The following is a 10,971-nucleotide window of genomic DNA, read 5'->3' on the forward strand; positions in this document are numbered from 1 at the left end:
CACCTCACACTACAGCAGGTTGCTCACAGCCATATCCAGCCTAGCCTTAAAAACCTTCAGTGATGAGGCTTCCACCACCTCCCTGGGCAACCTGTTCTACTGTCTCACCACCCTCATGGGGAAGAACTTCTTCCTAACATCCAATCTGAATCTACCCATTTCTAGTTTTGTTCCATTCCCCCCGGTCCTGTCACTACCTGACACTCTAAAATGTCCCTCCCCAGCTTTCTTGTAGCCCCCTTCAGATACTGGAAGGCCACAATGATGTCTCTTTGGCGCCTTCTCTTCTCCAGACTGAACAGCTACAACTCCCTCAGTCTGTTCTCATAGCAGAGGTGCTCCAGCCCTCTGCTCATCCTTGTGGCCTTTCTTTGGACACACACCAGCACATCCAGATCCTTCCTGTAATAGGGGCTACGGAACTGGATGAAGTACTTCAGGTGAGGTCTCACCAGAGTGGAGTAGAAGGGGAGAATTTGTTTACATTCTATCACTTTCTGTTCAAGATCTGTGGAAAATTTTTCTCAAGACAATTTTCTAGGCACAGCCTGAAACTGCCACGAGAGGTTAGGCAGAGCAGTTCCTGGTTGATAGGTGAATGGAAAAGCTCCTGGCTGCTATAGAGACAAATGAAGGAAATGTTGTGGCCTTAGTAAAGGCTTAGCCAATGCAAACTGCAAAATCCAATCAGGAGGAAAGATTTCCTTTATCCCAGTCATGGCTGCTGATGTGATGGTGAGGATCAAACCGATACACACAGAGAGGCAGAGGATGCATTAGCAGAGAACTAAGTGGAGCGATGCTTACAGTTGAGGAAAATCTTTTCATCCTCTGAATGAACTTCTTGAACCTGTTGTCGTTGGAACTGTAACCCAGTTCAAACACTTTTGGTATTTTTATACCAAAGCTGAAGCTAGACTGCGAAGCTTTTGCCTTCAGGACACTGCTTTCATAATCTGAGTAGGAGTCATACTCAGTCATTGTAAATTCATATTTGCCTTTGGTCTAAACAGAGAGAGAAAAAAAAAACCACCACAAAACAACACATTTAATTTCCTGCACAGCGATTGTATACCTGAAGCATGGGGAAGGAATACAGGTGCAAATGTACTTGTGAATTCATGCTTGCCCTTTGAAGATGAAAAGCCTTGTCTAATTGCAAAAGCACTATTATCATCAACACTGGTACTTGAAGAATACTTGATTTCCAGCAGCAGGGAAAGCTCCTATCTCCTCCATACTGCCATGACCTCAGGCATTTACTTACTGTGTCAATCTTATGCAAAGAAGGTGAAATCTTAAACAAAGGCATCAATTAAAGTGTGAATTGTAGAAGAAAAAAGGTTTCCTAGCAGGCAACACTCAAAAATTTGTCATCAAGAGTGTTCAAAAATATACAGTATTTGAAACAGAGCTTGGATGCACCATGGAAATGATCTTTCACACAAAGCACAAGGCTGTTGCACAAGGGCAGCTGCCCAGCATGGCTCTTATGGCACTCCACAATCCTGCCTAACTTCAAGCTCCCCGTGCCCACTGGGTGGCTTTGAGGCCTTCCTGGACAGAAGGAATCCAGATGGTTAGGATCAGTCTTTGCAATGACAAAGTGCAAGAGAACACTGCCCTCAATTCCAGTGTACATGGATATCATCATAAGGGGACAGGCCCACCCTCAGAGAGTGTGTGGGGTAAGATGATGTTCCAGAAGTGGGGGTCAATTCAGGTCTCCTTCCCTTTGGTCTCCTGGATTTTGCCGTTGTTTATAAAGTGATTTAGCAGTGAGGCTTTATCAGTACTGTTTCCCTGCAGACAAAGTTGACACATACCTCTGGTGTGTAGCTCTCAACATTGTATGGCTTTCTGAATCTTGTGTCCATGATATAATGGGGAGAACAGCCCCCAGCATAGTACCTGTGATCAAGAACTAACCCTTCCAAGTCGTTTGTGAAGATATTTATCCTGTACATGAAGTATAACAGCAAAATATTAAGATTAGCGTTGGGTTAAAGGTATCGGAACCAACCAACCAGGCTGGAAGAGACTTCCAAGATCATCAAGTCCAATTGATTACCTAACCCTATCTAATCAACCAGACCATGGCACTAAGTGCCTCATTCAGGCTTTTCTTACACACCTCCAGGGACATTGACCCCACCACCTCCCTGGGCAGCACATTCCAATGGCCAATCTCTCTTTCTGGGAAGAACTTCTGTGGTGGTTTTAGGCTATGCCTCTAAAATTTAGTTACAGGTTTTGAGCAGAAAAGCAGAAAAATATAAATGAATCACTATTGGGTGTAAAAAGGAAAACTAAAGATTATTCTAAACAAATTCATTGGAGAAATATCTGCTATAAGATTGGCTGTACCAAAACTATTCTTTCTCTTTCCTGATCCCTTCTCTGCTTGCTTCACTTGGGAGAGATTAATCTGCTTCTGGCTGACCTTGGCTGAATTATTTTGGATAAGTCTAACCCCTGTTTCTCTCTGCTCCTTCCTCTCTTGGGACAAGGGGTGGGGAGCAATGGAACAGCTTCCCTGGTCTCTGACCAGGGGGCATTTCGTGTTGCTTGCTAATGGTAAATATCTGTATCATATTGTAAATCCTGTATATTTGGTACATATCCATTGCATTCCATTGTGGAGTGCAGTTTTGCTTGTAAATACAGCTTCCATTTGCTTTCATAGTGAGCTGGTCTGGCAAAGTTAATGCTGGGGGGAAACTTCAACCCACCACATTACAAAATATAATTGGTGACCAATGTGGGGCTCTAAGATCAAGCCTAAACTTCCCCCTATGCAGCTTGAGACTGGCAAAAGGTTGCCTTGTCTGGCTGAGGGTTCCTTGTTTCGTACCACTTGATTTTGAAACCCCAAAATGGAGTTTTTTTTTTCTCTTTTAGTGTCCAATGAATGCAGTTGCTCCAGAAAAAATATTACTAACAAAAAGCAAAAGACAAAGTCAGATGTTGACACTGTGTTGAATATAAGGAGCAACTTTCACCACCTAGCCATGAATTATATCAGAGCATTACTGCCAGCAAAACAGGCAGCTTCTGTAGCCTTTACTGAAACTCTCTTTGGAAAAGCAGAGCAAACTGGAACAGCCAAGCCCCCACCCCACCAAGCTGCCCACCCTGAGCATCCCCAAATATCTGCAGTAGCATCCAGCAGGATTTCCAAAGGCAAGTTTGGCTACCGATGTCATCAGTCGAGGCTAAGTTTTAATTCACAGGTTTTTGTTTCAGTTTATCAGTGATAATCTTTGCCATGTCGGTCAATGATCAACCAGAGGTCAGTAAATTGGAATAAAAATTGTCAGGGAAAAAATGTAGAATGGCTTAGGTTGGAAGGGAGCTTAGGAATCATCTACTCCAACCTCCCCTCTATGGGCAGGGATACCTCTCAAGAATGAAGGTACCCAAGCAATGCTTCAACTAATCCTTGAAATCACTGGGAAGGCTTTCCTTTGATTTTGGTAGTTGATGGACACTGATCTTAACCTCTCTGTTCTAAGAAAGGATGTAGCACTGCAAGCCTTTTAAATGAGGGGATTAAGCTTCACCATTTGCTTTTCCTATTGCCGTTGGTGGGATCTGGTGCAGTAAAGGCCTTTCTGTTGCTCACTGTCAGGACACCCTCACATCACCCCCGTGGCACACAGCTGAGGATGTGGCATTCACCTCCAAACCCATACCCAAATAATGGCCCTTGTCATTAGATACCTGAAGGGATCCTACAGGACACTGCAGAGGGATTTTTCATAAGGGTGTCTAGCAAAAGGTCAAGGGAGAATGGTTTGAAGCTGAGGGAGAGCAGGGTTAGACTGGAGCTGAAGAAGTCTTCCATAGGAGGGTGGTGAGACTCTGGAACAGGCTGAGAGGTTGTGGATGGCTCCTGCCTGGTGGTGTTCAAAGCCAGGTTGGATAAGGTCTTGAGTCTAGTTCAGAGGCATCCCTGGGCCATGGCAGGGAGGTTGGAGTAGATGATCTCTGAGGTCCCTTCCAATCTGAGCCATTCTATGATTCTATGAAACTTCAGCAAAAAGAAAGATTGCTAACAGCCCATGTCATGTCCCTATTAGTGTTCCCAGTCTCTGTTAGATCTGTCTCTCCTTATTTTAGGGAGAGAGACTTGCATGATAATGGCTCTGAAACTTTAAAATATTAGCTCTTATTTTAGAACAATCTGAAAAGAAGGGAAGTCCACTCTAAGCAAATTAGACAGCAATTGCAGCTTCAAAGAGATGAGAAGCATGTTCCTGTAATTGTCCAACATTATTTTTAATTTTGATTAAACTCAGAAGTACAAAGCATTAGCAGTGACATGTGCAGCAGCCCTATCTCCAGAGAATGAAGAAATTAGATTTCTTTTCCTTGCAGTATGATTTTTTCCCCTTTTCTTTTCCTTTTTTTTGTTAAATAAGCATTTTTTTTCCATGCAGAATGAAACAAAGCTCTCTTCACGCAGTCCCAGCTTACAGAAAACTGCCAGAATCTTTGCCTGTAAAAAGCTGGATCAGTTCTGACTTGGATTTGAATCCCCAGAAAGCTGCCAGTCACACAGTTTATTCCTACTACACTCATACATGGGACACAAATTCCACCACCTTTCATTGGCATGGAAGAAATCTGTGAAACATTGATCCCCTCCCCAAACTAATAGGTGTTCAAAAAAGGATTGGGCATGGCACTTGAAGTTTAGTTAGTCATGAGGTGTTGGGTGACAAGTTGGACTTGATGATCTCTGACGTCTTTTCCAACCTTGTTGATTCTATGATTCTATGATTCTAATACTGTGCAAAATACAAACCCATAGCTGGGTTCAGACCTGAGGCAATGCAGGATGCTGATTTAAGTCACTTTATAATGAGTGATATAAAGTGATCTATTACCCTTGGATTGTCACAAACCTTCCTTTGCTTTTATTGCAAAAGCATCATCTGAAGTAGTCCCCCAAGTTCCTAAAGGTCAGCACATTCCTGCTCCCCACAAACTGATTTAGACCAAAGTTTACCTTCCACTAGCCCAGGTTCCTCAAGGCCTCATCCAACCTCAGCTTAATGTGTACAGACTGAGAGCTGGGGTTGTTCAGCCTGGAGAACAGAAGGCTCCAGGGAGACCTTAGAGAAGCCTTCCAGCACCCAAAGGGGCTGCAGGAGAGCTGAGGAGGGACTTCTGACATGGACCTGCAGCGACAGGATGAGGGGCAGTGGCTTTGAGCTAGAAGAGGGGAGACTAAGACTGGAAATGAGGAAGAAATTCTTGACAGTGAGGGTGGGGAGACAGTGGAACAGGTTGCCACACCTGTTTAAAATACTCAGATTATCAAAGCTCTCCCACTAATTAATTGCAGGGCAAATTAATGTGCCTGTAGACATTAGAGAAACATTTGGTGTGGACACCTCCCTCTCCACTCCCCAGCTTCGGCCACACAAAAGGCATGCACAGGCTCTTGCAGGACACAATTGCAAGCTGAGCTGATGATCTGCACAGGGGCCACAAGTACTCCTGGTACCTCTGGGACTTACACTCACCTCACCTCACTCCAAGAGACCCATGGAGTCAACAAAGATTTTCCCACCAGACTTTGAATCAGGACTGCTGTTGGATCCTAACTAACTGTTGCTGGATCCATTCAGTGTGCATGTAGCCAGATAAGATCATTCCTGCCCTTCAGTAGGAAAACATCTCATGTAGGTCACCAACTTACCCTTTTGCTAGATTCTCTATTCCCCAGTATTGCTCCATCTTCTGGTTGCATTTCTTAAACACTTTTTTGCAGTTTCTTTCATCTGAGAAGTCCCCACAGTCATCATCCCCATTACAGACCAGCCTCCGTGTGATGCATCTTCCTAGGATGGAGGGTGTTGATTACTTAGAAACTCAGGAGACCTCACCTGGAGTACTGCAGCCAGCTCTGGTGCCCTCAACAGAAAAAAACCAAACATGGACTTGATGGAGTGTGTCGTGTGGTTTAAGCCTTAACTGGGAGTTAAGAGCTCAGATGGGGGCAAGGCTGAGAATCTCTCTCCTGCTACCCCCTTCTCCCTCCCAACAGAGAGGGTAAAAAAAAAAGGAAAGGAGCAAATCCATCAAACAATTATTTGGAGTTGGCATGGAAGTAGAAAGGTAAAGAGTTTTCTTTAAACAAAATATGTGTGTGTATATATATATATATATATATATACACACACACATATATATATATATATATATATATATAACAATAACAGGATGGATGGGAGTGGGACAAAGAAGAATACAAAACCAGTCTCTCTCTGAAGAGGCAGCAGGGAGAAGGATCAGGCCCAACCACGTGGCAGAGGAGCAGGAAGGCAGCCACAGTAGCTCTCATCCAGGAGAGACAGGAGCCAAAAGGAGAGCTAATGACTCCAATGCCTTCTCTTTTACACCCTAGCTGGGCAGGGAGAGGGGAGTAGAACAGACTCAGTTTCCCAGGGGGAAAATGCCCTGCAGGGAGGGCAAAGCACTCACAAGCCCTCCACCCTGTTTTTAGAATGGGCATTAACCCACGACAGTCCTGAGGAGGGCCACAAAATGATCCAGGAGCTAACGTTGTTCAGCTTGAGGACAGGCTGCTGTGAGGACAGGCTGAGGGAGCTGGGGTTGTTCAGGAGGGAGAGGGAGAGGGAGAGGGAGAGGGAGAGGGAGAGGGAGAGGGAGAGGGAGAGGGAGAGGGAGAGGGAGAGGGAGAGGGAGAGGGAGAGGGAGAGGGAGAGGGAGAGGGAGAGGGAGAGGGAGAGGGAGAGGGAGAGGGAGAGGGAGAGGGAGAGGGAGAGGGAGAGGGAGAGGGAGAGGGAGAGGGAGAGGGAGAGGGAGAGGGAGAGGGAGAGGGAGAGGGAGAGGGAGAGTCTGGGGGGGACCTAATAGTGACCTCCTAGCACCTGAAGGGGGCTACAAGAAGGCTGCAGAGGGACTGTTTGCAAAGGTGATGGAACCCTGAAACAGGTTGTCCAGGGAGGTAGTTGAGGCCCATCCCTGGAGATTGTCAAGGTCAGGCTCAGCAGAGCTCTGTGCCACCTGATCTAATGGAAGATGTCCCTGCTGACTGCAGGGGTGTTGAGCAAGATGACTTTTGCAGGTCCCTTCCAACCCAGACCATTCTATGATTGAGTGACGCCACCTGAGCACCTCCACTTCTCACTCTGCAAGTCCTTACCTGTAAGTGCACACAGGAAACCTTCACACCTGACTTTATTCCTGCAGGGACTGTTTGTGACACAGCCTTGGCTTTCCCTGTCAGAGTAATCACAGGGATCTCCACCGAACTGAGAGGGTTGTTCCAAGCGGGCAAATCTGTACTGCAATGAAATAAAAACATATTGACTGGAGTGGATAGAAATTGTGAATTTTACGCTTCCCTAGTTAAAAGGAAAAAAAACCAAAACAACAAACAAGCACAAAACTTTATGTGGGGAGATGTGATCTAAGAGTACTGCCAGAGGAAAAAAACCCAGAAGTGTCAGCACAGAAGCGCAGTGCCGGTAACGTGCCTCATTTCTGAGCTTTCTGATCCGTGACAGTTTTAATTCTGCTCAGGAAGGATTGAGGACTGGAAGGGATGAAGGAAAGTTTGCTTTCCTATGACAGTTTGTTTAAATGAGGCTGACAAGGCAGCCCGGGCATTTGCAAGAGGCAGGAAGGATTCAGTTACATCTCCTCTCCCGCAATTAGCGCCGCTAACGACATCCCCTGTTATTTTCTGTCAGTGTATTTACTTGGCCCTCTGCATCATTAGGGGATTTTTTTTTTCCGCCCACAACACTGCTGTGAAGCAGTCAATTACTCTGTCCAATATGTTAGCCCTCCTTCCCTCCCACCCCCCTCCCCTCAGCTTTTAAGATTAACTCTTTGAGATGAAGCTTCGCTCTTCCCAGCTCTCATCACTGGCTTAAGTCTGGCAATGACTCCCCCAACTCGTTAGCAGAGGTCCCTCTAGCAATGAGGATTTTGCTCTTCACACTGTTGGGATCATTACTTCTGTTTGAAGGGGTTTCTTGAGTAGAAAATGCTCTTTGGCAGACAAGAAAAAACATCTTAATCCTGAGAGGCTGCATTGAGTGTCTCTGGGTCCCACAGGGGACCATTAGCGAGGATGGTGCCTCACACCACCGCTGGCATTGAAGAACTTGGCTTGGGGAAAGTCCCTACAAAGCCTAGGCTTCCTACCTGGGTTTTCACCAAGCCTGGGCTTACATCCTCTCAGGATAGCAAGAGAGCCTGGAAAGTACTGGAGTTACTGTGGGAGGCAAGTTGAAGAGCTACAAGTCCCCTGAAAGCAAAAGCTGACAGCCTTGCTGTACAGAGCCCTCCTTGGCCACCCTCCACTCTTTGCCCAGCCCCACAGACAAAAAGACAAGGCTTGGGGGAGGTCGTGCCTCCTAATTTCTTGAGCTTCATGGCCAGGCCACAAACACTCACCCTTTTCTTCTGGCAGGGATCACAGCTGCTCCAGGAGGACCAGGTAGAGAGCACACAGTCGCGGGGCTGCAGCAGGTTGCCCACAGACCGGCCATGCCTGCTGCTGGCCACGCTCTCCTCGGTGCCACCAAGGCAAAGGGATTCATTTTCAGCACTGAAACCCAGCAACACAACAGCTTCAGGCTGTGAGATCACTGAGCTGTGAGGACAGAGGACCTTGGTCCATACCTCTGCGAAACTACAGAGAACTAATCATAAAATCTTCCATGAAACCTCTAGATTTCAGTACTTGTTTCACACTGGCACTGATTCTGTAGGGAACTTGAGCCACTCTTCAGTGCCCAAGAGCAGACCCAGTCCTCTTCCCCACCACCATTAGTCTGCAGAGCACTCAACATGGGTAACTGCAGGACACACGTTTTACCTAGCCAGCACAGGAAACTCAACCCATGTCCTGCCAACTTGGGCTTCATCTCAAGCTGTGCAAGCCTTACCAAGTCACCTGGCCAAGCGGCCAGCAGTAAAATCTGCACCATTGGTTGCTGCCCTTGCCCCATCGCTCTGTGGTGCTTGCTGGACAGGCAGCACTTTGGTACTTCATTGCCATACATGATGCACAGCTCCAAAGTTGGACACCTCCATGACAAACCCCAGTCACAAAGCAAAGGGCTGGAGTGCCCTCAGCAGTTCTGAAACCCAGGCTTCAGCACCTCCCTTAGCCCAGCAGTTTTTTTTTCTCAAGCTGGCCAAACCCATCCTTCTTAGACTCTATTCATGGTTCACAATAGCAAGTCATTAACCCATTAACCCCATTCATCCCAGTAATGAACCTGAACCCTAAGTGTGAGCCTTTACTCTTCACCCCAGTCCCTCTCTCATCCTTTCATGTAACAACTGTCTCCAAGGTTTCCACAATGCCACAGCTAAAATGCTGCCTGCTCTTTGGGTGGATTCAGTACTTCTGATTAAATCCTGGCCCAGGACAAATGCTTCCTTGTAGCACCTGATCTGTGTGGGAAGCTTTAGGAAAGTGTTGAAAATTAGTTTCTTTTCATACCCACTTTGACAAGTAAACTATCACAGCAGCATTCCCAATCCTTCCACCAGGACAAGGAATAGCATCAGCTGAAGCTCTAAGTACGGTTTAGTGCCTGGCAAGGGGCTCCCATGGCAGCATATTAAAAATCACACACAATAAAAGAATTACAAAAACTCATCAGCTCATTGAGCCATGAAATCAGAGCTCTAAGTTCAGAGCACAGTGGAAAAATACAGTTAGATTGGAAAGCCTACAGTCACTGACTGACCACAGTCCTCAGAAAGAGCAATATCCATCAAGTCTGCAGAGAAAGAAAGAACTGTCAGCCAGATTCTTGCTATTTATGCACTCAGAGAAAACAAATCCCTGTCTCTTCAGCACACTCTTTGGCAGCTTGCACAGGAGAAGGCTGCATGGTGCACAGGATCACAGGATGTTAGAGTTTGAAAGGAACGCCAAAGATAATCCCCCTGCCAGAGCAGGACCATAGAATCTAGTGCAGGTCACACAGGAATGCATCCAGGTGGGTCTTGAATGTCTCCAGAGAAGGAGCTTCCACAACCTCTCTGGGGAGCCTGTTCCAGGGCTCCATAACCCTGTGCAAACACAGTTCCACATTACAACATGCCTGTGGCCATTAGCTGTCTCAGATTTATCCGATGGGCTTTCTCTTCTAACGGCAGGCACATGGCACCACATTAACTCCCAAACAATGTCTTTTGCTGTTCAACTGAAACACAGAAATGGCTTCAGACAGCAGTTGTCATAGAATCATAGTATGGCTTGAGTTGAAAGGGACCTTGACGATCATCTATTTCCAACCCCTTCCAGGGGACACCTTCCAGGGACACCTTCCACTGGACCAGGTTGCTCAAAGCATCACCCAGCCTGATCTTAAAACACTCAAGGGATGAGGCATCCATAGCTTCTCTGGGCAACTTCTTCCAGTGTTCCTTCCCCCTCATGGTAAAGAACTTCTTCCTGATGTCCAATCTAAATCCACCCAGCTTTAATTTCAAACCATTGCCCCTTGTCTTATCACTACACATCCTTATGAAGAGTTAATCTCCAGCTTTTCTGTAGGCCCCCTTCAGGTACCAGAAGGTTACTATTAGGTCTCCCTGGAGCTTTCTCTTCTCCATGCTGAAGACACCCAGTTCCCTCAGCCTATCCTCACAGGAGAGGTGCTCCAGGCCCCTGATCATTTTTGTGGCCTCCTCTGGACCCTCTTCAACAGCTCCATGTCCTTCTTGTGTTGGAAGCTCTAATAATGTGCTGTGAAACGTGACAGTAGAGAGTTTGCACTGATTTTCCTCTCTCTTTCCTATCAGCCCAAAGACATGGCTTCAGAAACATTCACTTACCCAAAGCAATGAAGGGTTTGGATGCTGAGAGTGGCACAAAGCAGCAGCAGTTTGCAGGGGTACGGAGCAGACGTGGTGTGTGCTGCGCTCATTGCTTCAAGGGACCGCCTGCCACTCGCAACCACC

General features: G+C 46.5%; 1 protein-coding gene across 2 annotated transcripts in view; it reads right to left on the reverse strand.

Moving 5' to 3' along the window:
* The window catches only part of C8B (complement C8 beta chain), an 82,452-nt gene extending 71,481 nt beyond the window's left edge, over positions 1-10,971 (reverse strand). For both annotated transcript variants that reach the window (XR_010987616.1, XM_068140684.1), the window contains exons 1-6: positions 10,846-10,971; positions 8,443-8,596; positions 7,181-7,322; positions 5,711-5,852; positions 1,827-1,959; positions 808-1,005 (exon numbers count right to left, since the gene is read on the reverse strand). Coding sequence is in view for 1 of the 2 variants with exons in the window: in XM_068140684.1 (XP_067996785.1) it covers positions 808-1,005; positions 1,827-1,959; positions 5,711-5,852; positions 7,181-7,322; positions 8,443-8,596; positions 10,846-10,937 (861 nt within the window). In the remaining variant the exon portion in view is untranslated. The remainder of the gene's footprint in view (positions 1-807; positions 1,006-1,826; positions 1,960-5,710; positions 5,853-7,180; positions 7,323-8,442; positions 8,597-10,845) is intronic.

This window comes from Melanerpes formicivorus, unplaced genomic scaffold (genome assembly GCF_026170545.1).
Source record: "Melanerpes formicivorus ecotype bairdi unplaced genomic scaffold, bMelFor1.0.p_v2 SCAF_7, whole genome shotgun sequence".
Lineage (NCBI taxonomy): Eukaryota > Metazoa > Chordata > Aves > Piciformes > Picidae > Melanerpes > Melanerpes formicivorus.